At 39.2% G+C, this 27,294-nt stretch overlaps 3 protein-coding genes and 2 non-coding genes across 8 annotated transcripts; 1 reads left to right on the top strand and 4 right to left on the bottom strand.

The window, feature by feature from the left end:
- Positions 1-78: 78 nt before the first annotated feature.
- On the bottom strand, positions 79-2,266 carry rpl23a (ribosomal protein L23a). The gene is made up of 5 exons (XM_017698628.2): positions 2,153-2,266; positions 1,224-1,404; positions 756-932; positions 488-557; positions 79-138 (listed from the first exon to the last, which is right to left on the bottom strand). The coding sequence occupies exons 1-5, from the start codon at positions 2,175-2,177 to the stop codon at positions 124-126; spliced, it is 468 nt and encodes a 155-aa protein (XP_017554117.1). The 5' UTR covers positions 2,178-2,266; the 3' UTR covers positions 79-123.
- On the bottom strand, positions 210-273 carry LOC119265475. The gene has a single exon (XR_005131669.1). It is a non-coding gene; the product is annotated as a small nucleolar RNA SNORD42 (small nucleolar RNA).
- LOC119265479 lies at positions 1,012-1,083 on the bottom strand. The gene has a single exon (XR_005131672.1). It is a non-coding gene; the product is annotated as a small nucleolar RNA Z17 (small nucleolar RNA).
- Positions 2,267-2,314: 48 nt separating the features above from the next.
- Positions 2,315-7,408, top strand: rab34b (RAB34, member RAS oncogene family b). Its single transcript, XM_017698625.2, has 11 exons — positions 2,315-2,574; positions 2,987-3,050; positions 3,565-3,656; positions 3,781-3,846; positions 3,945-4,046; positions 4,237-4,301; positions 4,379-4,430; positions 4,566-4,647; positions 4,718-4,808; positions 5,242-5,349; positions 5,771-7,408. The coding sequence occupies exons 2-11, from the start codon at positions 2,997-2,999 to the stop codon at positions 5,833-5,835; spliced, it is 777 nt and encodes a 258-aa protein (XP_017554114.1). The 5' UTR covers positions 2,315-2,574; positions 2,987-2,996; the 3' UTR covers positions 5,836-7,408.
- Positions 7,409-9,742: 2,334 nt separating this feature from the next.
- Positions 9,743-27,289, bottom strand: supt6h (SPT6 homolog, histone chaperone and transcription elongation factor). 4 transcript variants are annotated; one of them, XM_017698621.2, is made up of 37 exons: positions 27,119-27,289; positions 25,496-25,615; positions 25,184-25,360; positions 24,862-24,935; positions 24,491-24,665; positions 23,876-23,957; positions 22,550-22,805; positions 22,351-22,452; positions 22,149-22,262; positions 21,921-22,010; positions 21,660-21,802; positions 20,950-21,098; positions 20,710-20,823; positions 20,378-20,507; positions 20,028-20,178; positions 19,423-19,577; positions 19,061-19,256; positions 18,820-18,959; positions 18,544-18,661; positions 18,357-18,433; positions 17,360-17,495; positions 17,096-17,233; positions 16,355-16,522; positions 16,137-16,264; positions 15,834-16,041; positions 15,403-15,550; positions 15,101-15,243; positions 14,840-14,980; positions 14,442-14,637; positions 14,045-14,283; positions 13,663-13,776; positions 13,424-13,548; positions 12,588-12,700; positions 12,322-12,399; positions 12,049-12,230; positions 11,704-11,900; positions 9,743-11,389 (listed from the first exon to the last, which is right to left on the bottom strand). In XM_017698621.2, exons 2-37 carry the CDS (start codon positions 25,599-25,601, stop codon positions 11,200-11,202), a joined length of 5,193 nt encoding a protein of 1,730 aa, XP_017554110.1. In that variant the 5' UTR covers positions 25,602-25,615; positions 27,119-27,289; the 3' UTR covers positions 9,743-11,199. The 4 variants fall into 4 exon arrangements, with proteins under 4 accessions (XP_017554110.1, XP_017554112.1, XP_017554111.1 ...); XM_017698623.2 differs by having other exon boundaries at positions 25,184-25,357; XM_017698622.2 differs by having other exon boundaries at positions 25,496-25,612.
- Positions 27,290-27,294: the final 5 nt, after the last annotated feature.

Here is a 27,294-nt window from a genome sequence, read left to right as displayed (position 1 = left end):
TACTTAAATGTATTTAAAATCTTAAGCAGATACTTAAAATGAATGCCCAGAGTAGGCAATGAACAATCAAATCAATTGTATGTTTTTACAAACATTTATTCTTCTGTACACATCAAGAGCAGTTTAGATGATGCCAATCTGCAAAAAAAATAAAAAATAATATTAACATTAATATTAAATTACGAGAAAACATTGTAGCACTCTACTTCAAACATCAGTGGTTCCTTTGAATGCATCACAATCATTCAGTTAGAAACTAATCATCATATGCTCAAAATACTTTGAAATATGAATAGTACATATAATTTGTTCTGTTCACAGTCTGATCATGTATTCCCCAATTAGCATGATTCATTATTTGAACAGTACCAAGTACCATTTCGTCTTCATTCACTGCTAGCTACATATGCAGTTTCACTGAACTGTTGCTTCAAAATAAACATCACTATCCCAAACGTTCCAAAATGTGCCACTTGAGACCACTTACCTTGTTGGCAACATCCAGTGCATCGTAATCTGGTGCAAGACGAACATATGCCTTCTTTTCACCGTCAGGCCTAAACAGCACAAGTTGGTTAAAATATTTTAACTGACACTGCAGTTGGTACAAAATGAAAAGCAACATGAATCCCATGAATCAGTGGTTCCTTTGAAAACATCACAAATCAGTGTTTGCATTATGTTACATCATTACACAGGAGAACTCCCTCAAGCTATTTCACCCAAAAATTTAAGAATGAAAATGTTTCTTATACCTGATCAGCGTGTTCACTTTGGCCACATCAATGTCGTACAGTTTCTTGACGGCATGTTTAATCTGGTGTTTATTGGCTTTGACATCAACAATAAACACCAGGGTGTTGTTGTCCTCAATCTTTTTCATGGCTGACTCTGTGGTCAGAGGGAACTTGATTATGGCATAGTGGTCCAACCTGAAGAAATATTAAGATATGATCACAAATAATGCCACACACACACAAACACAAACATCACTGTATGTAAATGTGTTGGGATGCATCAGTATTCAAAAAAATATAATCACAAAACATCATGCTTTGATCGCTATTTCCCATCATTTGCATCCTGAATATGTGAAATTGGCTGTAATGGTCCACCAAGACACTTTATAGACTCTAAGACAAGCAACAAGCACCACTGAGCACACGCAAATTCTAGTAATCTGCATGTGTAGGTTTAAAGAGCCAAACTTTTATTAAACTCACTTGTTCCTGCGTGGTGCACTCTTCCTGGGGTACTTGGGCTGCCTCCTCAGGCGCAGAGTCTTGGGCCTGCGGAAGGCAGAGCTGGTCCTGACCTTCTTCTTCCTTTGGCTGTGGACACCTTTCAATACAGCCTTTTTGGCCTTCAGGGCCTTAGACTTAGCCTCCGTCTTGGCTGGGACAGCTGTGAAAATGAAGACAACCCAGCAAGTTACAACTACGAAGCAACATCACTTACCGAAAAACTGATAATTATCCTTCTATTGGTCCATCTAATACAAGTGTGTCAAATAATAACCACAACATGTCTCGGCTATAAACAGAGCACTGGAACAGTTAAGCTAACACAGATGCAAGTACAAGGCTTGACTTGGTACTTTATATGAATTGCAATCATCCGGACCATACGCCGTGGAACTGGTCGGATCACCAATGTTAAGACAGAAATAAAGATATTAAAATGCTGGTGTATTATCGCCGTGCTTAATGACAGTTATATCTGTCCGGCGCACACACGGCTAGCTCCATCTTTAACTGAAGCAACGTTGTGTTAGCCAACATTAGCATGCAGGAAGCTAGCTGACTTCAAACAATTCAGTACTGAAAACTTTCGTATCAACGTGTGAAAACACACACATATACATTCATATTACAGCAGCTTACACGGCAGCTAGTGAGCATGACATTACTAAAGCACTTAGCAGCCGGCTAACTCCGGGAGCCAGCTCTGTAACGTGTGCGGCTGTAGTGTGGACGCTTCACTACTACGACACTTAAACTGATTAAAACACGGGCACTAAGGCAGTTCGGCTAACCAAAGAAACGAACATGTAGAATCACAACTACATCAACAACGTCCACATCAAATATTAAGAGTAAAATGTACAGTATAACAGGTATTTTCATGGCAAAATCCACGAAAACGAGCGCACCTTCCTTCTTCGCCTTCGGGGCCATGTTGAGAAAGGAAGAACACACGGGTTTCCTCCTCTATTTCGCAGGGGCTGGAAGGTGCGCTCTTACCGCGAGAACACAGCGATGCTTTGTGGAGCTTGTAGTTCAAAGCGGCTTGTAGTCAAGACTGTCCACCACCAGCAGGAGGCAGGGATAGGGGTTATTAAAACGCAAAACTCGAACTGCAGACGGTTAAATGTGTTCCTTTGCCTTTCAAGAAAAACCGTCCGATCGATTTACATCAAAATAGACGTAAACTCATCACCAGAGGAAGAACGATCTTTACATTGTTTTGGCACTGCGAACGGAGACAGAGTGAAACCCTATGATGAGCGGTTCCTGACTCTTGGGGAATGTAGAAGGCTAAATTACTGTGGATTGATATATTCAGAACTATCTGGTACGTATCGTTTTTACTGGTTTTGTAATTTTACTGATATTGTTTTGCTGATTTGAACATTATTTAGATGGATAGGCCTATTTGTACTTCGGCAAATTAAAGTTAAAGTAGTAGTTTTGTTATTTAAAAACTACCAAAACAGAGAAAGTTGAATCTTAGATTTGGTCTGTTAGTTTATATAAGTATTAATATATATTGTAGTATAATATTTTAATAAGTTGGGCTGTATAAAAAATATAAAATGAAGAGGGAAATGTAATGGGATGACAGATTTGTAATGCTCATTAATGTAATAATAAAGTAATAATTTTATAAAAAATATTTTGTTCTTTAATCTGCCTGGATAACGTCATTAGCTGTAAACATCTGCATTTTTCCTTGTGTGCTGCTGACCATCTGATTACTTCTCAAGGAGGCCAATTATGAGTTCTCTACCACCTATTCGAGAAGACAGGATCATCTGTGAGCTCCCTCTGGTAACTCTCATGGCTGTTTGTGGCATGTTATGAGCCCTGCTGAAAAAAATCCACTAAAGGTTTCTGTTGGTTCCTAGTGTCCAATCGCCTTTATGTTTAATGTTTTGTAATGGATTAACAACTAAGACTCATTTCAGATGTACTTGATGTTTTCCTAATGGGATCTAAAGGTATCATACAAAACAAGTGGTTTCTAATAGGAACAATCTTCTAAGCTGCTTATCCTTCTGGGTCATGTAGGCTTAATCATTTTTAGGAAATCAAGATGTGTTTTTTTCATGTATAAAGTAAATGTGATATTGAAATGTTTATAGACTGCTTTCCCAGATTAAGCCTATGGATTAAGCCTACTCTTGGACTAAATTGCGGTGCCAATGTTGATTGAGCAATTAAATTATTATTAGACAAAACCTTATAGATGAATTTAATACCTGATCCCAAAAGGCTTTGGTTCTTAAATTGTTATGAGTAAGCTAGAATACTTTATCCTGTCTTTTCCTGCTATGTTGTTCAGTACTTCACAAAGGATGCTGCACTGCACACCAAAGACAGCTTTCACGTTACTGTTCAAGAAGCATGTCAGAGTCAGAAATCAGACCCAGTGGGGTAGGTTGCATTCTCTCAGTCTATCACTGCTCCATTGGGACTCTTCACTGGGCTCATAGACTTATGCATAATGAAGACCTATGACTTTTGAAAAAATGACATTTTTTCATTGTTTTGTCTACAGATTTAATGTAGCCAAGGTCATAGTTGTAGGTGATGTTGGAGTGGGAAAAACATGTTTAATTAATAGGTGAGTGGTGCAAAAAAATCCTGAATACTGCATTTCATAGAAATATTTATGTGTGAGAAGGTTTGTTTTTATAATAGTATTTAATTACTTGCCTTAAGGTTTTGTAAGGACTCTTTTGACAAAGGCTACAAAGCCACTATTGGAGTGGATTTTGAAATGGAGAGATTTGAAGTCCTGGGAGTGCCCTTTAATCTGCAGTTGTGAGTCATGGTTCTTTGCACAGGAAATTATATACGTATCAGATTAAACAAATATAATAAAAAGTAATTCATAGCAGAACAATGTAATAATGTAACACCTAAAAGTATAATATGTAATTTACATAATTCAGGTTGCTAAATACTTCCCATATAGTTAATTTACCTGCTTGAATATTTGCTCTCACTGTAGGTGGGACACTGCAGGTCAGGAGAGGTTTAAATGCATTGCTTCCACATACTACAGAGGGGCTCAAGGTGATAACATTTATATTTTGCTATATTAGGTGTTCATGACTGCTTTCATAGTACCATTTTTGCCTCTTTTTGTGCAGCCATCATAGTTGTGTTTGATCTAAGCAACTACTATTCTTTGGACAATGCGAGGTAAGTCATAAAAACGCCACACATTTTTCTGCTTATTAAGTTAGACACATCTAAATACTGTGCGAGACTTCATTTGACATTGCTGTGTAAGCAGGCGTGTTTGACCTCATTTGTCTCTTTTGGGCAACCATGCAGACAGTGGCTTGAAGATGCCATGATAGATAATGATCCTTCCAGTGTACTGCTCTTCCTTGTGGGAACCAAGAAGGATCAGAGTGTGAGTTCATTTTCAAATGAATACACCTCGCATGCTTGAGCAGTGAACTCAATTTAAATGTTTCTGTCAGCATCCTGACCTGTTGGCCCAGATGGAGCACGAAGCCATCAAGCTGTCAGAGGAGTTAAAAGCTGAGTACTGGGCTCTGTCTGCTCTGTCAGGTAGGACAGGCCACTCTCTTCTGTTTGTCACATCCAGAGGTGGGAAAAATAGACTTAACTCATACTCAGGCAAGTTGTCAATACTTTATGTAGAAGGCTGCCTACAAGGGCACTTCAGAACACATGTACAGACATGGAATAATGTGCTTCAGAGATCAAAGGTATTTATGAACAGCTTATGTTAATATTCTTGTAATAAGTGAAAATGAATTGAAAATTTTGATTCTCTCAATCTTAAATGATCATTTTCATACATATCTGTATAATTTTTATTATCAACACATTATCTTGTATACATTATATGTTGTTGCAGTTTTATAAAAAAAAACTGCTACCCCTTCTGGATTGTGGTTTATTGCTTTAATTCACTGAATAGTACTGTCACAGCAGTAATACCATAGCAAATAGCCTCCAATTTTATGTCCATGAACAGGAGAGAGCGTGAGACAGTTCTTTCTCCGGGTTGCATCACTTACCTTTGAGGCCTCTGTGTTAGCTGAACTGGAAAGGAAGAATACAAGACAAGCAGGAGACGTTGTCAGTAAGTGATCTGTAGTAATTCAATTTTGTGATTAAAGATTTTTTTTGAAGTGTTAACAGGTAATTTGGACCCTTTTTTCCCAGTAATATTGGAGCATTTCTGTTCTATTGATCCATTTAAGATGATAAACCAAGGTTACCAGGTAACCAAGAAACCGGTTTACGAGGTTACCAAGGTTTTAATATGACAACAATATCAATGATAGTTTTCTGTAGCATTAGATTCTGAATCCAAGCATTAGAAACCTCCAGTCAGTCTGAGTGAGATAAGTAGTATTCTCTAGCCCTACTAAAAAGTGGGCTTAGGTTGGGGTCCTGAGTACTTGATTGGACATCTACACATTATATAGCAGCTACAATGGCAGCATCTTTCTTCATTGACTGCTTATGGAAATGAATCTTATCAACCTACTTTCCTACAGGAATCACGGATTATCACAATGATTTCAAAGCATTAAGGAAGAAGCAAGCCAACTGCTGCAATTGAGTTTTAGAGAATCACTGTGGTGTGAATGGATGTCAGTGATTAAGAACAGAGACATAGATCAGCTCAGATACGCACCAAAGCATGGACTACTGCTGTAAAGTGCTATCACCAGCTTCACTGGACTGAAGAACAGCTGATGTCAAAGCTGTATGAGAGTTTGATCTGGACAATGAAAGGCTCTGACAAGAAAATCACCTGACCCATTTGACAGCTATTGTGCTCAGGTGCACAAGGATAAAAGAATATTATTGTTTTGCTGAAAGACATCTTATAGTGTATATGAGCTTGCTAATGCATATATAAAAGCACACATTGGATATAAAAAGCATAACACATCTATCTTTGTGCAAAAGAGTTACCATTTATTACCAAGGACTTCATTTAATGTCAAGAAATGTAGCTACATTAGAGTAATAAGTCCTAAATGAATAGACCAATATTTCATCCTCAGAATGTAGTTTTTAAAAAAGTAAAAATCATTTTTAAAATTTTAAAATTCATTTCCAGTTAATGATTTATTACTTTTTTCAAGAGACATTTCTGAGGAGATTCAATATAAGATAATTCACTTGCATAAGGAAAATAAGTGAAAAAAACCGGAGTTAACAAAACCAGAATTTAAGAAATGATTAAATGAGGCACAGAAATTGGGACTCGACAACCGTGCCAGATCTTGCAACAACCTGGTAGACCACCAAAACTGTCACCATCAGTTACTTTAAGATAATCTTTGAGAAACAGGTGCTCCACTCTTGCTTCATATCTGCAAAAATCCACAGGTGTTTCTGTCACTCCCTCCACTGTGAGAACTGAGAAAAGGAAATAGACAAAAAAAGAAGAAAATTTGCTTTAGAACGTTTAAACTGGATAGTGAGAAGTGGAATGTGGTTTTATGGCCTGATTAGTCTACATTTGTAATGGATTAACTGGATCATGAGAAGCAGAAAATTTAACCAACTTGTAAGACTGAACTTTGGAGGAGTGAAAATATCCCTGCAGATTTCTATGAAAAACTGAAAGCAAAATCATCTGAAAAGAATGGAAGTTATAATAAGTAATAAAGAGTCGAGGGTGGACACACTAAATACTGGAAAAAAATGGCTTTTTTTCTTGATGCTGAAAAATTAATAGACTGTAAAAAAAAGTATAGTCCCTGACTTTTTCCACAGTACTCTATATACAGGCTTCTTTGAACTAATCCTTTAGTAAGTTACATATTGTGCAGTCCTACAGAAAACTGCAGAATAAAAGCACATCTCCCTTAGTAAACATTTTGTAACTGGGTTGTTTAACTAGGTGGTGAATTGAACTTTATTTTAGTGAGTGTTAGGAACTGTCCCGGCACTTTTATATACTGTTAAATATGTTTACAAGTTCTGTGTTTCAATGTACGCTCATATGTTTCCCACTTGTCATTCAGTTCTAGTGTAGATCTATGACAGCTGTTTACATCGGTGGATGCTGTTCTGTTGTTCTGATGCTTTTTCTGAAACTGTGCTCACAAATATGTTCATATATAAGAAATTGTTTTATTAATGTAACTGATCTCAATTAAAATCTGCTGTTGACTAAAGCATTTGTTGTAATGCTCTGGCCTTCACAGCACTTCGTTTGGCGACATTGTTTAAATGCAGCATACGCAAGAGATCACATCATTTTCCTTAAATGCCCTGCGGGCATTTTTTATGGCAAGATTCTTAAGTGAAGTCTTTGTTCTTTCAGCTGCATCATGTGTTTCTTCAGCTAATATGATAGCATACGCCAGCACCCATGACCAGAATCTGCACGACCTGTCAGATCACTGGATTCCCAGACTGAGCAAAATGGTAGGACTGTTTTCCCCGAGCCTGGAAGAGAAGTTTCATTCAGACTGAAAACCAACCAAATTATAGCAAAATACAAAGCAGTGGGACAAGGACCATCATTCATGTGTACAACACATTCTTTGTTCTTAAAGGGAGCTAATTTTCCTCAGATCTCATTTCAAGTGTGATGAGGAAGTATAACAGTGATTACAGGAAGGATCATTCGCATAACATCATACTGCAGTGCATTTGACTTAATAAGGTTTCCTGAAATAATGTGTCCTTTAGTCCAGTGGTTCTCAAACAGGTCCTCAAGGCCACTCAGACAGTTCAGTTTTGCTCTATCCCTTTGGTTTGTTAGTTGGGGTCGGCCTGCCTCCCAGTGCAGGATTTGTGATCTAATTCTGGATTTTCAGTGGATCACTTATCAGGATAGCCTGCCATGGTGATCTAGGCTGCACATCTTCTCAAGGCCAGGCTAAGTTTGGGATTTCAGATCATGAACAGCTCTTTGACCAATCAGGGAATGACATTTTTTTCTCTTGACACTTATGTCAATTGCATTATCATTTACAGTAGGACAATTCATTTTAAAGGAGAACTCCACAAATTGTTCTCAAAGGTTAAACATGTCAACAAACCATTTACAGTGGTTTGATGCAAAATGCTTTGTTCTAGAGAAACTTACATTTGTTCACAGCAGTGTTGATATGAACCAGGCGTCTGAGAAGTCCAGTGCCTCTAAAAGCTCCCATACAGAAAGTTTACATGAGTAATAATTTTGCAGTAAATTTGTGATGAAGTTTTGGTCAAAACGTAATCAACTTATTTTAATCCATTCCTGGTGGAGGTGTACATAAAGGGTATTCTAAGGCTTATTTTACCATCATCAATGTTACATAAAAACTCAGAAGACTCGTGTAGGTTCACTGGTGATTTTGGACAGTAAATAAAATGGCTATATTTGCATTGTGGACATCAGGACTCCTGGCTCTTATCCCCACCACTGCAAGTTTGCAAGTTTCTCTCCAAATGAACAATTTCACATCAAACCACTCAATGACTTCATATCTCAACCCCTGAACTATACAGAAATTTAGAAAAATCTGTGATATGTTAAGAATGTAAAGCTTTAGTGCTCCAAAAAGCACTAATGGGCTGGCAGTGGAGTTATTTAACTGTTAGAAATGCTTTACTTTCTACATATTTACGTAGACCCCCCTTTATGAAAAAGAGCCGCTCAACTAGTCATCTTACATGTGACTGGCTGTTCAGCGTAAATGTCATGCTTTCATGCATGCATTCCCACAGGCTGATCTCTACACAGCCCTGTCTGAGCTTAATATTATTCTGTTCATAATGTTCATAATGATATGGCTATTTTTAATACTTTTTAAATTATTATTTATCCCGTTTAATCATACTTATTTTATTTGCTGCTGTTGATTTTCCCCATTTAGTGTAGTAGTGATGTAACGGTTATAATTGTATCAATTTACAGAAAAAAAAACAAAAAGCATGCAGCACTACCTTACTCCTTTAATGTACTCATGTGTAAAGATTCATCTCTGAGGATCTAAGCATTACTTAACAGAGAAAGTCAAGCGTCCTTGTGAAAGGAGTTGTGTGCAGTTCCATTTGTTAAGCTTTGTGAAGCTGAAACTTAGTCAGAATGTCCATGTTGAACTTGCTCACTGTGAAAGAGCCAGTTTGTGAACCAGTAGTTTAGTCAGCATTTCAATGGAGTTTGAAACTGGGTTATTTCTGGGTTATTAATGTCTAGTTAAACTGAAACCCTGCATTGTGAAACACACCTAACAGCTAGAAAATGCGCATATGGTGGTGCCCTTTTCTAAGAGATATTGGGCTCCTGGGGCATCATTTATGAAACAGTCATACACACAGATCTGATCCGAACCATATGCGTGTAGATGGTGATTTATAGAAAATTTCTTCAATTAAAAAAATGTTTCACAGTAATAAAGTAAAATCTTAAAAAGAAAATTCAAATACATTCTACAAACGATGCCCGTTTACTTTTTGGCGCCATGATCAAATCTCTGTGCCATAGGATCTCTTCAATGAGGACATGGAGTCTGCTCAACATTTTACATTGGAGAATTTTATCAAAGGAAAAAAATGAAAGCGATCCCAGCAGTAAGTTACACTGAACAGCAGTCACATTCTTTTGCATTCACTTCCCGCCATCAAGGTCACACTACAGCCACATGGTACGACCCCTGTACAAAACATGATTGGGCAAGTATACATTTCCCGGAATTCAACAACACAAGATAAAGGAATGACTAGGCTACTTGGCAGCTTAGGGGGAAAAAAGCTAAAAACAAACTATAAAAGGCCTTTTCACCATAAGTAGTATCAACATAACCAGGTTTTCAACATGAGGACTGAAGACTGTCACAGTATATAAAGAACTTCAGGTCACAACAGGACATTTTGTTTACACTCAACTGCAAGAACTTGTATTTATGCCAGTGTATGGTGTTAGCTAAGAGAGGAGGCATGAACTAATACAGAACTATACTTAAAATAAAACACTTGTGCCATGAACAAAGAAAGAATGATGCATGGTCACAAGCAAACATCGCTCATGACCAAAATGTAAATACGTACCTCAGCTGAAGCCACATTTGAACGATAATGAGGGAAAATAAATTTGAAGAACAAATCTCTCAAACAGATTAATGGAAACGACCACATCAAAACTAGAAATGTGTATAGAGCTTCTGATATTGAATGGTTTCATCCTTGGATGAGATTTTTCTGTTAGACTCTCAATTTCTTATTTTCTAAAGACAGCTATTCCTTTAAACCTAATACTCCTAATTTCATATATATGTAAAATTCATTAAAATGAATACAGCGCACTATAACATGAAATGAATCTACAAAGGGGTGTAACTGCTTTTTGAGTGCAGTGAAAAACTGGCAGGTGATCCAGAGCATATTATACAGGATGTGTGCATTGCAGTGTAATGGTTCATACTGAAATTCAGTTTTATTTTTTATGATAGATGAATACAAAAAAGGTGAACAGGTCTCCATTTTGTGAAGCATGTGTAGGCCTCCCATTTATATCCACTTTTTAATACAGGTACTGGTTTGAATTAGCCATCTTACAAAACGTCAACACCATCGGCAATGCAAGAGAAACCATCCACCATTTGTGTTTTTATTCAGTCTCGTCTTAGTTTAGTTCTTGTTAAAACCAAAGAAAAAATGAAAGACGGCACCTGATAGCGCTTGTTTCTAAAAAGAAAATAAAGAAAAATGTTTTGCGACAAACTTCTCCACAGGTCCATTTCCTGAATCAGCTTGTCATCTGCTCATTTCTGTAGAGTCTGTCTCACTTCATTATCTTTCAACGACCCATTTTCTCAAAATGAAATACTTTGAGCAGTGGAAATGCGTGCAATAGAGAGAGCATAAGATGATAAAGATATGGTGATGAGATTTTTTTCCTTTTTTGGTGTTTGTGTCTGTATGTTGGGGAGGGGGGCATTAGGGGGTGGGTGACGTCAATGCCTCCTGTCCATTCTTATCGGTCCATCTCATCCAGCAAAGGTGTGGCATCTCCAGCAATGGACATGGGTGTACTCTCGATCATGGGGCTGGGTGAAGGACGGGGCGTCATTCGAGGGGTCTTCTGTCTCCGTCTCTCTGCCTCTTTCTCCTGCAGCCACTGCTCAGCCATTTTACCCCAATCCACAGCAGTGTGGGCGCTTGTTCTAAAGGACAAACAGTTCAAGGAAAAAAAAAAAAAAAGTTAGAGCTCTAGCCCAACTTCACTGACATCGATCATTTAAAACATTGGGATTTTTAGAGTTGAGGCATCTTTTATAATACCTGAAAACCAACCAACAAACAAATCTACATCATTTATATCTATAATTAAAATGGTTACCAGTACAGCAAACTGAAGTGGGGGCAACCTGGGTTCTATTATCTGGTTTCACCATAAAAGAAGGAAATCTACAAAGCAGAAGGCATGCTGGAGGTAGCTCCAAGCGCTCCTGTGCCTGGCACTGTGGTGTGCACTCACTTAGGCTGTGGTGTCCGAACCCTAGATGAGGAAGAGGACGGCGTGGAAGAAGGGTGCTGGTGGTGTCCGTGGGAGGACTGTGGCGTGCTACTAGGATACTGTGGTGTAGTCATAGCCTGCTGCTGGCCTGGGGTGGTGTATGAGTAGCTGGGCGTCATCATAGGCGTGGCCATAGGCTGCTGTGGTGTGGCAAACACCTGCAGGTCAACAAAAGAGAAAAGGAAAAATAGTTTAGTTCAAATACAGTAAGGATGTAACGAACATTCCTAATTATACTGCACTTTATTACGATTGTATGTTCAAGTGTGATCAAGCAAATATTGGTTCAGGATGTGATTTCCTTACGTGATAAGCGCTGCTACTGCCTCCTCCTCCTGCACTGCTGCCTCCACTATATCCATACTGGCTGGAGGCCCACTGGGCTGGAGTAGTGTTGGGATTCTGGCCTTGCCCTGTTACTGCTGCAATGGCGTTAAACATCTGGGATGTCATGTTCCTGGGCAGAGCGTTGACTGCTCGAGTCAAATCTGAATGAAACGGAGAGAAAGGAAATTGTTTAAATCAAGGTAAGTAGACTAGAGAAAGAATTTTTAGAAGTGTTTTGGACACAGAACTGACCTGCAATGTTAATGTTTGCTGGAGTTGCATTCACAGACGCCGGTGTTCGTGTTCTACTACTGCTGCTAGGTGTAATGCCTTTAGACGCAGAGAAAAAAAAAAAAAAAAAAAAAAAAAAAAAAAAAAGCAAAAATGGTAAATAAATTACAAAAAGGCAACTATATACTCAATATTAAGGGTATTATAATTCCACTAGATGCTAAAGACTGCGCAGGCAAAATTTTAATAAAACTGGGGATACTGGTCCGTTTGCACTTTTCACATACCTGGCACAGGCTCCTGGTAATGGTCCTTGAACCAGCGGAAAAGTCCATTGACTGTGGGGAATATCTGGGAGCGGTACCTGAAACCATCTGGGGTGATGGTGACATACTCTATCCTACAGAGACAAGATAAAGTAGTCATATAAACAGATTTTAAAATGTATTATGGATGTGCTATGAAGACTTAAATTAAGTTGATACTTTTTAAACCCCACAACCAGGGAAATTCCACCTCCGCATTTAACCCATCTGTGAAGTGAAACACCACATACACACTGGTGAATACACACACACTAGGGGGCAGTGAGCACACTTGCCTGGAGCGGTGGGCAGCCCTATCCACGGTGCCCGGGGAGCAATTGGGTTAGGTGTCTTGCTCAAGAACACCTCAGTCATGGACTGTTGGCAGTGGGGATTGAACTGGCAACCTTCCGGTTATAGGGCCAGTTCCCTAACCTCCAGCCCATGACTGCCTCTTTACAAATTTATTGCTAATGAACATGGGAAACAGTGATCGTTCCTTTCACTCTCCTTGCCACATGTAGCCCAAGGTCTTGAAATAATGGAAAAAAATTCTTAAAGTGCAAAGTATAACTACTGAAAAACAATGGAGATCATTGCCTTGGGTGACCAAATGTTCTCTGTTGTGGAGGGTGCTGGATTACATGGCGCATACAGTAGCCGACAGAATATAATACCTGTAATAAAAGTCTGTTTTATGTAAACATTTTTTTGGTCAGTTATCAGTTTCAGTTTTTTGTGTGTTTTGAGTTTGGGTGCATCAATAAAATACATCTAGTTCCTGTTGCAAAAGTCAGCAGTATCTAACAGAAATGTACCTTGGCTTCCCTCTAGGCTGGTATCCCAGCAGGAACTTTCCTGGCAGGTCTCTGCAGGCTGACACAAAGTAGGGGATGAATGTTGGCTTCTCTTTCTTGGTCCTTACTAGGAGCTCCTCCATTTTCTTTAAAACAAGAGAAAGATGCATGAAAAAGGCTTCTGATGAAAAGAACATAGCATAATCCATATAGATATATCTAATATATATAATATACATAATACAAGCAACATATTGCACCTTCCTGTCACCACCACTGCATTCCTGGAAGTATTTGTGGCCGAGCAAATCACGAGCAAAAGCTGCCATGGGCTGCACATAACGGGCTGTGATTTCATCCAGATCCTCAAACTCCTGGCCGTTGATGAGGGTGGGGGTGGGGAGGAAGAGAACATTTCTGTTAAACATCGATTCTACATGAAGCACAGTAATATTAAAAGTTTTCAACTCTTGGCTACCTGAAAGTAATTACATTATCTCTCGTGTAACAAATGATGTGCAAAATTAAAAACTTGCTGATCGACAGGATACAGGAGATCTACTACAGATCACAGAGAAATTTATCTACACACAAACAGCAAAAACAAAACATGACACCAACAAAAGGACTCTTAGCACTCACTTCATTGTTGATCCATAGTGTGTGCCCCAGACTGAAAGCATTCTCTTTTCCCTCTTCCCGGATGTCCACGTGCTGGTAGATTCCATCTGCTACCTTCCAAGTGACTGTCAGGTGGTTCTCTCCCTTACTACTAGGCCGGATCACCACATCACCCTGATCCATTGTTTCCATCATCTTCTCAGCCTGCTTGAAGTTGATGTTGTGGAACGATGGATGGGCAATGACTCTCTTGATATAAGCTATGAGGATAAAAGTACAGGCAAACACTTATGAGAGATATTTGCATAATCAAACAATCTGTATCTGAGTCAAAGTGAAGCCCTAGCAACAATGCAGTGAGACTAGAGTTTAAAAAACTTTTACTTGTAATACAACGATCTGAGGTTAGTGTACTGACTGGTTCTCTGCTGTTTCTTCTTCTGTTCCTCGTCATGTTTGACATCCTCAGCTTCAGCATCAAAGTCATAGTAGGTATCCTTGGGAAGTTTCCACTCATTGTTCTTGTCAGCCAAGTCAGATGTTCTACAGGTGAGGTCCACATTGAATTTCTCAATGTCAATCTTCATGATACGACAATGCACAGTCATGCCAACCTAGAAATAAAACAGATTAACTTATAACAAGGATGCCAAATGCAGAACAATGATGTATAATCATTAATATGCTACTCTGCCTTTAGATATCCTGAAGTATCCTCCTGACTTCATAAATTCTGGAGTCATGAATAGTGAAAAAATGTAAATAATAAACATTTGTCTAATTTTAAATCTTAATCCTGCACAAAGATGACAGTACCTTTACTCTCTCTTCAGGGTGCTTTACCACCTTGTCTGACAGAAACTTTGTAGGGATGAAACCCATGACACCATTGTCCAAACGAGTTCGCACACCAATAGCTTGGCCAGGACAGGAGCCACTGTCAAAGTGGTTCCAAACCTGAAAAGAAAACCATAACCATTTTACTGTATCCACACAGCCTGATGAGAGAGGCCTAGATGGCTAACAAAAAGGGAGCTTTATTATAGAGAGTGTTAAAGAAAAGACAAAGTGTTTCACCTCACTGAGTTCAGGGAAGTTGTCCTGCTGACAGAAAGGACATTGCCACAGTCCAGTCTCATCATTACGAATTGCTTGGTCATAACTCTCTCCCTGTGGCCTTCTGTGAGCAATGCCCGTTACAACACTGGTTATCAGCTTACCTACAAATTGAAGGGGGGAAAAAAAACTAAGCAAAAATATCTTTAAATTAATGATTAGTAAGGTCCAATCGAAATATGTTGCACTTAAATAAGATGTTTCAGTTTAATGAAAGATTACCAATGTATTATAGGATCTATTGGACAAGGCATGGTGCCTACCAATATAGAAGGTCTCTGGAGTCTCTTTGGTAAGCATGTTAAAGACTTCTTCTGTGTTTGGCGGTCTGTATGGGGCTCTGAGGTCTTTATACCTACAGCTGAGCTCTGCACGAATGTCATACAGCGTGATCCCTTTGTTGCCATAACCCTGGTGTAATACAACACACAAAGACAGGGTGTGAAATGTTAGAAATGCTTATTTTACATGCAACCAACAAATCTGCAACAGAGATCTAGATAAGGAAATTGAAAAGCTTATGACCATAAGGTTTTGAGAAAACCATGGCTTTTATGAAATAGTGAAGTTCTGTCTCACAAAACTGGAATTGTGACGATGGACATCTAAATAAAATCATCAACTGTTGCCGTAATCTAGAAAATGCAGACTATACTCAAGAATGAATGGACATATGTTACAGTGGGTGACTGACCTGTCTCTCCAACTCCTCAGCGAAAGCATCCAAGTCCAAGTCTTTCAGCCTCTCTGGGTTCTCCAGGATTTCTTCTAACGCTCCAGCAGGGTTAGCATCCTCTGCTGACTCATCATACTCCAGAGCATCCACCGCCATTTTACGTGCCCACTCGTAAGTCTCAGGATGCACACGGGAACCATCTAGAACCTCGATGTAGGAGTCAGTGCTACAGAGTGGAAAAAAACGTGTTTTTATGCATCAGCCAATGGAATATCAGGCGAACAAGCAAGGGCAAAGCCACTCAACTACACGACTACTTACCTGTCTCCAAGAGAAGCGGTGTCAATCTTGATAAAGCCAGCACAGTTGATGAACACTTTGGGTCCCATATGACACATGGTGACCAACTGTGTTCGATTTTCCAGACGAGTATTGTTCTGTTTCAGAATCTAATTGAAAATGTGGAGAGGCGTCAACTTCAACTCTAAACAATTTTTAAGTCAGTTAATCAAAGAATTAATCCATGTCTTGCAGCTCACCTTGAGCAGATGGGAACCTTTTCTTGGTCCCAAGCCACAGACGTACTGGACCAGGCTCTGTGTATAAGGATGAGCAATGGCTCGATTCACATCCACACCAACCTCATTCACCCGGTTAATGAATTCACAATACAGAGCACTTAACAATTCCTCCTTTACCACATGTTCCTGCAGAAAATGGCAGAATACAAAATCAATGAGAGAAAGGAAGGGAAAAACACTGACTATAATTCTAGACTAGACTAGAACAGTACAAATGCCTCTACAAAATATACATGTTTAAAAAAAAAGCTAGAACATTGGCAAGGAGCCATTCCTCGATTAAAAAGATTTAAAAGATTAAACAGGAACACATTTTTTAAGACTCCAAGTCTAACAAATCATTTGAAGAATGATGGAAATGAGAAACTGTTTAAAACAAATCAGGTGTTGGTTGGCATAGAGGCATCTGGGCAGCAGTTGATTAACAGTTATGAAATGTTAGATATTTTGCAGGTTCTATGTAGAACATTAGTCAACACTGAATCACTGTATCACTGTTTATCCCGAGATTCAAAACAGGGCACAATACTCAAGAACCTCCCTACTTTTAGCTTTTGGCAGGTGTGTCTTTAATTTCAGTTTCAGCCAGTAATTTTTTTTTTCAGTGCATCACTGCACAGTAATTTTATAAAATGTTATGTAAATAATAAATAATGTTCTGAGTAGTATACACAAAAAGCTCTGATGAGGGTACAGTACCTGTAGCGGATGCAGTTTGAGGCACAGAATGTCCTCATCGCTACTGCACACTTGGGCAAACTCCACCAGGGGGTCCTGAATCTTACGGGCTACAGACACAGCCTGACGAAGAAGGGGAGGATAGTCCCTGAAGTCCGTCTGTGAGAAACAAACACTTGACAGTGAGCAAATGTTAACATGACAGGATTTTGACATGCAAATTTAAATGACTTAAGCATTTGCCTACAGCCCTGATGAAAAGCTCATCATAGTACAGTGACTCACCTCAGACTTTTTGCTGTTCATGTATAATGTAGCCAACTCGTTGTCTACGAGCTCGACTCCCACTGCAGGCAGAGAGGAATCCTGCTCCAGCTCAGCAACTGTACGCTTGATGTCCTCCATCAGCATGTGAGCATCCCTGGAGAGAACGAGGGAGAGGAGAACAAAACATTGGCATACAGTGGTTACTAAGTGCAGGTTAAACCTAAAATGCACCCAAGAAATTAGAAAGGGAACAAAAACAAGGCGTTAGTTTAACTGGTTTCTCAATATCTCATGCGCAATGAGACAGTGATGTAATTACATTACTGGGAATGTAGCATCAGAGGTTTCTGTTCTCCCGCACGCAGAGAGAGTGTACAACCACTCTGTTGTTCAGCCCATAACAAAACATCTGCGTGTCTTAAAAGTACCTCCATCCTTAACTACCAGTAAAAATACTGTCAAAACAACTCTGTCCTGTCTTTGCATATTCTCACACTAGCTAGCATGTGAGAAAGAAATATAAAGAGAAAAATCTTGTATCATTGGTAAATGTGTTTCAGGTTTTTCAATACTCATGCTCAACCCTGATGCGCTCTTCCACACAGACACTTTGCATTAGACCAAGGAGGTATGCTTGAACTTATGTCAGATTATACAAGATTTCTGAATTGAGTTCATCAGTACTAATGAGGTGGTTAATGTTAGCTAGTCAACTGCTTAGCAAATTTCTGTACTGATAATGAGCTAACATTAGCTAGAATCAAGCCTAGTTCAATCTGAACTAATGACAGCAACCAGTGTTCTTTAACCCAAATCCCCCAAAAAAAAATCTGAAGAAGAGCGTTTGCTACAAAGAATGGGTCACAAGCATTGCTCTCTAATGAGTACTGCAGCAGAAAACATAAGTCACACAAACTCAGTATGCTAGGTGCAAGCCAATGAGTATTGGCTTAAATAACAAATCTGCACACAAAGCAAAAAAAAAAAACAAACAAAAAAAAAAACACTCACTCACCGATTTTCACCAGCCACAGCCACAACATGTGGTTTCTTACTAAGAAGAAATTTCTTCAAGTTTTCAATGTCTTGAAGCTGAGAAAAAAAAAATAGTAATTGATGCACTTGACATAATATCAAGTAAAAGCTCTAAGTAGAGAAAACTACTGCCTTTAGAGAAATTCAGCATTTGTTGCTTGAAAAACCTTTTTCTCTCGTTCTTCCTCTCTCCATGCATTCCTCCTCTTTAAGAAATAAGGAAGCCGGAGGAAATCCACAACCTCTCCTTCACCATTGATGAGAGCGCAGAACACAGGAGTGTCTCTATAAGAAAATAGACACAGATGAACTCAAACTTTTAAGAAACTAACATGAAATGCATAGCTGCCTGAGGTGTTAGTGGCAAGAACAGAACTTGAACAACAGTAGAACTGAACCATGTCTGTTTGAAGTGTTGGCTGGTGGCTTTAAGTAGCTTGTACCTGCCAGAGGCGAAGGCCACTCCCAGGACACGGATGCCCTTGCCTTGACTCTCATCCATCAGGTCATCATCCTCTTCTATCTGCTGGTCTGGACGATAGGGCGCAACCTTCAGACAGTTATACAGTTTCCTGCAGCATGACTGCATGATAAAGCAGAGTGAGAAAATGAGAATCAACAATTGCTTCAATGTGGTTGTGAAGTACAGATAAAAGTAAAAAACAAAATGTACTTTAACATTACCTTGACTATGTTCTCCTTGGCCTCAGCAATGAGCTTATTCTTTAACTCCTTGGCCATCTGAGGATAGAGGAACTGCTGGAGTGCACGCTCTATGGCCAACATTCGCTGCTTGTTCCACTCCTGCACCTGGTGACTGAACTCATCTCTGTAGTAGAACTGCTTGATCTCGTCAAAATATGTCTGGTCACCCCCATACCTGCAAATGCAACACAAACAAAAATATTAATGGACTTAGGAAAGTATAAAAAACACTTTCATTAACTACAGCACTTCCAATTACAACTGAATCTGAAGTAATCTGGTCTTATCATACCACTGTCTATGGCTTAGTGACAAGAGTTAGCTGTGCAGGACAGTTTTACCCTTTAACTCCAACCAGGTCAATGCAGATGTCTATAGTAAGTAGGCCTTCATCCTCTGCCAAGCACATCTTCAAGAACTGGTCTCCACTCAGCTCTTTCACAGGCTTGTTCTTTAAATACTTGAACGAATATGCATAGTGTGCCTCATCAACGTCCTGGGACACAGAAAAACATTTTATTAAAATTCTAAAAAGACAAGCAAGCCAAAAAAAAAAAAAACCAAAAAAAAAAAAAAAAACCACATGTTGCAAATAAAACGGATATTTGGGCATAACTGAATGTAGCTTATACACCTATTAGGAAATCAGGGAGAACAGGACAACCACAAGCAGAGCCTATTAAAACTACTAATAGCCTAGCAAAAAAACAAAACACTAGTCAAATCTAACATCTAGAAGGAGGTTATAAGGGGAATGAAAAGTTGCTTTTTTTGCTGATACCCTTTCCTTGATGACATGCACAGGGCAAAGTAGAATAAAATTTGAAGTTAGAAGACTTATTAAAAAACAAATAAATAAACGCCAAACAGTGAATCTCAACAGTTTATTTACAAAAGCTTGTATTAACTATTAAATACATTTAGGCTAATGTATACAGGCACGCACCTTCTTGCCCTTCTTAGTGGGCTTGATGTTGATTTTGGCCCTTTCCTGGAAGGTTTGTCTCAGCACATGCCTGACAAGAGGTTCACGGGCAATCTGCATGGCAACCATGTAGCGTGTGCCTTCCAAGACAGCTTCTGGTGTGTTAAACTGGCTGTGAACACAACAAGAGAAAGAGTCAGGAAAAAAAAGTCAGGGAAAAAAAAAAATAGCATTACACCTAAAAATCACACCACCATAACCAAAAAGATGGAATTGTTTGTCAAGGAGATACTGCTAGACAAAACTTGACAAAACCAAGATAGGTTTTAAGTCAGATTTACCAAGACAAAATCCACTGTGTGGTTGGTTACCTGCATACATAGTCCTTTGCCAGCTCCAAAGGCTCTGCAGGGAACTGTTCAGTCTCATGTCTCTGGTAACTGTCACGCAAGTTTTCACCAAATTGCTCAGGAGTGAGACCAAACTTCTTGGCCAGTCCATCTGTTAAAATTAATGCTTGTAAATGTCAAATGGACAAAACGAAGCTGTAAGATTCAAAACTATTGCTAGAAAGACAGATGGTAATACATCTTAAGTAAGTTTGAAAATTTTAGGTCTACACTGAGTAGGAGCATGAGGCTGCAGACTTTCATCAAGGCAATGTTGCGCCGTTAAAAAAAGTTACATCAGTATAGTGACACACCAAGGCCAGCACACTGGCAGATGCTGTACATGTCTTTGCGGGAAGCTTGTTTAAGATCTGGTCCTTTTTGCTCCTCTTCCTCCTCCTCCTCCTCTTCCACCTCAGCTTCCTCACCTAGCAGAACAAAACATAGCATTAGACCTTCTGAATATTCTAGTAAACAAAACAATGAAGTGCAATCACCTAAACATTCTGGTCAATAAAATCTATTCCAAAAAAAAAAAAAAAAAAAAGCCATACCATCTTCCTCTGACACCTCCTTGATCTTCTTCAGTTTCTTCTTGGTGGCTTTGGCTGCATTCTGCATCCTGGGGATGTCTCGTCCATAGTAGAGCAGGAAGTGGTTATAGACATCGCTTAGCTCATCCATAGATTGAACATCTTTCAGCCTGCCACAGTAAACATCACTTTTAATTGAGTATCAGTACTCTGTTGTTTGGTGGTCTGATATAGTTAAATAAGCTAAGATGCCACAAATATTTTTTTTAAATGAACTAGTTAAGGCAGGAAAGCGTATGTAATGTCTCTAAACTACAGAATCATACCAGGTTGGGACACTTTAAACAAAAAGGCACTTTAGAACTTATAACCTGCAGAAAGCCTGGACTTAAAATAAGTTCTGTGTTAAGAAATGTTTATTGGATCATTTGTGCTGTGGAGCGAGTCACACTACTGAAAAGATGTATGTTACATTTGGAAGCTAATGTTACAAAGCACCAAACTGGCAGACGTGTACAGCTCTTGCCCATTTCCAGTTACGTCTCCTGAAATTCTCCTACAACGCAACTATAAGCACGTAGAACACTTTTTTCAGGATGACAAAGACTGAATAATTTAAGTATTCTAGAATCATCGACAGTTTATCACATCACAAGCAGACATGCTTGATCAGGAGTATCCTACTTTCTGTATAAGACGAAGAAAAATCTTTTCTATGGGCAGATCCCTACCTTTCCATGTCAGCAGTGTCCAGAGGACGAACAGCATCAGCCAGTGGTTTATCAGGGTCTGCTGAGATCTGTTCAAACTGATATGACTGCATCCTCTGGAAAAGCCGCGTCAGGTTCTGCTTACGTGTTTTCAGCTGGGTCCACTGAAAAAAAAGGCACAAATGGACACATCAGGATTATTTGTTAGGAAGTGAAGTACGTGAATGGCATGAACGTTAAAATGAAAGGTGTAATACGAGAGACTGAGTGGGTTATACTTACCTTCTCATCCCACTGCCACACCTTCCACAGATCGTTAATGTTGAGCTCTGGTTCCACATACTCCTTCCTGTAGAATGCAATGAATGGAACCTGGAAGAGGACGCAATCAAAGCTGAAGTTATACCATGCACCCCAGCAGCCGCTGCCCTACCATAATACATAACTAAAGGAAGCCTCCTCCTTTCTCATCTTTCTCGTGTTAGATGTTTAGACATTCACAAATGTTACCTCAAAGTGTTGGTTCCTCATGAAGTTAAGGGCCTCTTTGATCTTTGCTATGGTACTGGGGCCTCTCCTGCTAAAGTTAGTGGTGGTCCCACGATCCAGGTAGTCTGTGCTTTCCTAGTCCAAAAGGAAAGAAAAGAAAGGTTAAATACACACAGAAACAGCACAACAGATTCCCATGTTTCATTGACAAACTTTTTAAAACCTGCATGGAGATGGTTGGTGTCGAGAATGCATTTCTATAGATCCATTCAGCCTCTTCTTCCAGTTCATCATCCTCAGCAGGTTTCACAGGTATAGCACGCAACTAGAGAATCACAGACGACAAGAACAATTAATCAATAACACAAACACCTCTCTGACACAACCATCACAAGCTACTGGTGCTAGGTTTTATTACACACCTGGAACCTCTCAGGCATGTCTGTGGAACGTATTTCATTGTCCTGGTCAGTCATGTGGCTGCTCTCTAGCTCACTGGGCTCATAAATTTCAAAGATGCTGCGGCGGCCCACTCTCCTCTTGGTCTGCTTCTTTGGTCGATCCCATGCTTCATCATCCTGATCCTCCTCCTCCTCCTCAGCACGATCATATGCCTCAGTGTCAAATTCAGCAAAGTCAAAGTCTCCACCAAAAATCTCTTGAGCCTCTTGTAAAGCACTACAAGGCAAGAGGTCAAAGGAGATCAAAAACAGGTTACAGTACTGAAAACGCAATTGTGCCAGTCCTGTGTCTCCTTTTTAATAACTGTAGGCAATTCAAAAACCTAAATCAGCTGTTCAAACATTAAGATACATCACTACTCAAGTTCTGGCTGCTCTTAAACACATTTCACAAAAGAAAACAACATGAAAAGTAAGGTACACCATCAGCACAAATTCTTCTTTCCAAGTCTACACAGGCACTGGACTTCACAGAATACTTAGTTTATACAATTCTGGGTCCTAATCAGCAAAATTTATGTTGTATTTTAGTACATCTGACCCTACCGTAAAATACACAGGGATGGCTGGGAACAGAATTATTTAGGAAGGTAGGACCATGAAAGTTAACATACTAAAAACACCAATCCGTTCAGCTACTTGTGTGCCATATGTTGCTATAATAGAATCACAGACTAAACCCTACGTTCAAACAACTTTTACACAGTTTGTATATCTTTGGCAGATTAGGCTGGGCAGATTCATCAACAAGCAGCAAAATTACAAAAGCAGAAAGCATCTACTGTAACAAAAATCCACAAGCTGTATGAATCAGAGTGAAAGGACTACAGTTGTGGAGTTGGAACCACTATCTGTATATACGGAACATAAAGGCTCATTGGCTGGAACATGCAGCCACTGCAGCTCTCCCTGAACATAGACGATAAACTTGAAATTGTGATTTTCATGCATGTGAATGCTGTTCTCACATTAGAAAAATACTGTTATTGAATTACTGAAATTAAACACATTCTAATGAATCTTTTCCCAATTAAATGGGAAAAAACCCTTAATGGTCCAAAAAAAATAAAAAAAGATGTGTGATCGAATCACAAGTAACTATAAAATAGCATGGCCAATGACATACTTTTTCATCAGTTGACAGCCCAAGTGAAAAAACATGAACCTTGCAACTTTAATGCTGAGTTTACTTATGTAATATCAGACAAAGAAACTGGACTGCTTGTATGTGAATGTGATTGTAAGCTGAATGTCTTTTTATAAACATTTAACTACATGACAACTTACGCATCAGTGTATCCAGTAAACTTCTTCCCCTTCTTTTTTGTGATGGGTTGTCCATCATCATCCACAATGAAATCATCTATGTCTGTAGAGATCAAACCAAAATGCCTGTCAAATACACCCTATACTGTGGAAATCTCAGTATTTGGTATCCTGTGCTTATCAGTAATCTGATCCTTGTGCTTTAACTTTGAACACCAGCACATGCTTCGTTTTCACATAGATAACGCAACATAATTAAGATATTAGTCTGCCAATTAATATTACACCATCACCTAATTTTTAATAAAATGAGCATCATGACATACTGGCGAAATGTTTTGTTTTTTTAGCAAACTTTTTTAAACTACTTAGCGTACTTATTGATCCGACGTGATCGACTTCCCTAATGACTTCATATTTATTCTCTACATGCATGCAGGAACCTACTTTGTTGCAGTTTTGAATGTGACATTTTTTGCCAGCGGTGGTTTCAATCCAAAAGCAGTGCATGTGGTCAGTAAACCAAAACATTTATGATGCTTTTGTTTTCCAAAATATGCCTACATCTGCTCTGTTGATGATAACAAAAGCCTTTGAAAGTCATGACGCATAGTTTGAAATTCCCATCTTTCCTACCTGATTCCTCGTCCTCCTCCTCTTCTTCGTCATCTCCTGGACGGCGCCTTTCTACAGCTTCTCCTTCTTCACCCTCTCCATCACCATCTCCAGTAAAGATCTCATCTGCAATTAGGTCTTTTTCATCATCTTCACCTTCGTCGTCCATTGTTTTCACTCGTGAGTACTTCTTTTTCTGTATTGATAAAACAGGTAATGACTTTGAATTACCTTGTCACATAAACCAATATTATGTTCATTAAGCCATTGTGATTAAAAACTGCTTATCCAAACAAGCATCAAAACATTACTTTCATAAGTCTGCATTACTAAAAGTAATCGGAAGGCTAGTCTTGTGGAGCACAGCGGAAATTAGGTTTTAGTTGACTTACCCTCCTCTTTACTTTGACCCCCAAGTTCTCCTCAATAAGGTCCAGATCATCATCATCTAAGCCGTCATCAAAAACTACGAAAGACAGACACAAAGATCTATCTTGCGACCCAACAAAATCCTGGAGATGACCACTTCTATGTTTTACAAATGACTGTTTTCATGGGTGTTGCATTTCATTTCAAGCCTCAGAATCAACAAATGAACCACTGACTAGGAAGATTTGAGCAATTATGAGGTAAAAATAATACTGGTCTATTTTGAGGTATTTTCCCTGCTTATTTGAAATCAATAAATGCTCCCGAATTCTAATGGTTACTCACCACGCTTTCTGCGTCGGCGACGGACCTCCTCTCCAGAGTCACTGTCTCCTCCCACACTTCTGTTTCCATCCTCCTCCACTTCCTCCTCCTCTTCCTCTCCTTCATCACTGCCATCATCAATAAGCCCTCTTAGGTTTCCATGCTCATCCTGATCTTCTGTGTTCTCTTCTTCTTCTTCTGAGCACAAAATGGACAGAAATGCACAAATACAAACATACATATTATACATACACAATCTGCTACGGCCAGTGCTTCAACTTTCCATATAAAGTTTAATTAAATGCAAAACAGATGTTTAACCCAAGTCCTTACCGTCTTCATCATCCTCCATAAACCTCTGTGTCTTTTTGGGTTTTAGGTCCTTCTCCTCAAACTCCTCCTCAGACTCCTCTGCCTCACTTTCAATAAAGTCAGACATGTTTGCAAGGGCTACTGAAACACAAATGAAACAGTGTAGATTATGTGACCATTTCAATTAGCAGATTGTCTATACATTGCAACCAATCTAAACTTTTAATCTGGAAGCGTTTTAGATTCTCATATAATGATCTAGGGTTGCCATCCTAGTCCAGTAAAACTCCTGGACACTCGATCAGTCGCTTGATTTTTCATTAAATGCAGTGGATTGGTAGCTATGCTCACAATGCAACCTGAGGCAGACGGATGACAGTTCAGCTATGAAGCCAAATTTTCTCAGCTGTCGTGTTTGAGTGCTGCCTAGTACCTAAACTTCACCAACAGTGCACCTTTTCCTAACACCTGCCCCGACATTGAGGGTAACCTGAACAAACCAAAATGAATACAAAATATTTTACTGGATAAAAACAAGCAGTTTAAATTTCATTAGAAATAATACCATCTCATCGCTGTCCAAAGAAAAACATCTCGCCAATTTTTATTTTTCTACACCATTTGAGCTCCGCAGCTGCTCTTTGCATTGTGTGACAATAACATGATGAACAGACTAACAGAAGATCTCTAAAATCACACAAAATCTCTTTTTATGAACTTACATTAAAGTTAAAGAACGTTTTGCCCTATCCTGTAAAAATCCTACTTTGGAATCATTTGTATTGCTTTGAAGCGAATATATGAAAATGCTTGGATTCCTGGATATTTTGTGGGATCACTTTTTTCCTGGAGAGACAACTACAAACGCGTGGAGAATCCAGGGAAATCCTGAACAGATGGCAATCCTATGTATAACCAACATCAAGGTCTTGGTCACGGGTTATCATTAGACCCCTGAAAACAGGGTGCAAATGCAGACAATATATGCATATATGCAGAGTTTAATACAATAAATAAATAAATAAAGACATCAAAGACGGCGAATGCAGGCACATTTTGGTACCAGATGAACAAGTACTTTATGTGATAACATATTAACACCATGGCAGACCAAAACCGACTGCAGCTGGACATGGTTTAGCTAAACAGGGGACAAATGTTAGCTGACTACCTAGGAATAATCGGTTATTCTGAATAATAATCGGCTATTTTGAATAATAATGCATAACACCACATGGAATAAAGTAATATCTAAGATTATTTGTTGCTTGACGCAGCTGCTTGCTAACGTACAGCTAGCTAGCTGAAGCCAGCCACATTGATGTTAGGTAACAAGCTAAGTTAGCCCAATTATTTCCAAAGAAAATAGCAATGACGCACACAAAAATAACATTTAAACCCATTTGGCTACTGAAGCATACGTTTTCCATCCGACTGGGGTTAATCTGATAACAGTAGAAACTCCACAGAGCAACGCTAAAAGGACAGCGGAGAGAAACGCTACCGAGCGAGCTTCGCCGAAAACAAGGCCTGCAGCACCGCAGCTAAGCAAGTTAGCTGATCAAAGCTAAAAACGGGCATCTACTGTATAAACACTTTCCCTGCCTCGGGTTATTTTCAAAGACAACTGGACAATACACGTACGTTCCCCTGCGATGCCGCTGGTTTAAAATCTTCGAAAACACTGACAGGGATGAAGAGACGGTACGTTTGGAGCAGCTAATAACAAAAATGGCTGAGAGAACGCAGCGTGATATTGATTCCGGTATGGTATTAAGTAACGTCCGGTCAGCAGTGACAGCTCTGGAGCGGAGCAGTGA

Source organism: Pygocentrus nattereri, chromosome 16, assembly GCF_015220715.1.
Source record: "Pygocentrus nattereri isolate fPygNat1 chromosome 16, fPygNat1.pri, whole genome shotgun sequence".
In the NCBI taxonomy this organism is placed as follows: Eukaryota; Metazoa; Chordata; class Actinopteri; order Characiformes; family Serrasalmidae; genus Pygocentrus; species Pygocentrus nattereri.
This window is presented reverse-complemented; position numbering and strand designations above follow the sequence as displayed.

What these genes read in the sequence shown, in the direction of transcription:
- rpl23a (XM_017698628.2), bottom strand. Translation starts at nt 2,177, where the DNA reads ATGGCCCCGAAGGCGAAGAAGGAAG. An exon ending in CCCGAAGGCGAAGAAGGAAG is followed by an intron (nt 1,405 to 2,152) that starts GTGCGCTCGTTT and finishes TCATTTTCACAG; the next exon opens with CTGTCCCAGCCAAGACGGAG. An exon ending in AGTGCACCACGCAGGAACAA is followed by an intron (nt 933 to 1,223) that starts GTGAGTTTAATA and finishes ATATTTCTTCAG; the next exon opens with GTTGGACCACTATGCCATAA.
- supt6h (XM_017698621.2), bottom strand. Translation starts at nt 25,601, where the DNA reads ATGTCTGACTTTATTGAAAGTGAGGCAGAGGAGTCTGAGGAGGAGTTT. An exon ending in CCAAGGAGAACATAGTCAAG is followed by an intron (nt 18,960 to 19,060) that starts GTAATGTTAAAG and finishes TTTATCATGCAG; the next exon opens with TCATGCTGCAGGAAACTGTA. An exon ending in GCTGTGGCTGGTGAAAATCG is followed by an intron (nt 17,496 to 18,356) that starts GTGAGTGAGTGT and finishes CGTTCTCTCCAG; the next exon opens with GGATGCTCACATGCTGATGG.
- rab34b (XM_017698625.2), top strand. Translation starts at nt 2,997, where the DNA reads ATGAGTTCTCTACCACCTATTCGAGAAGACAGGATCATCTGTGAGCTC. An exon ending in CAGAAATCAGACCCAGTGGG is followed by an intron (nt 3,657 to 3,780) that starts GTAGGTTGCATT and finishes TTTTGTCTACAG; the next exon opens with ATTTAATGTAGCCAAGGTCA. An exon ending in GTGCCCTTTAATCTGCAGTT is followed by an intron (nt 4,047 to 4,236) that starts GTGAGTCATGGT and finishes CTCTCACTGTAG; the next exon opens with GTGGGACACTGCAGGTCAGG.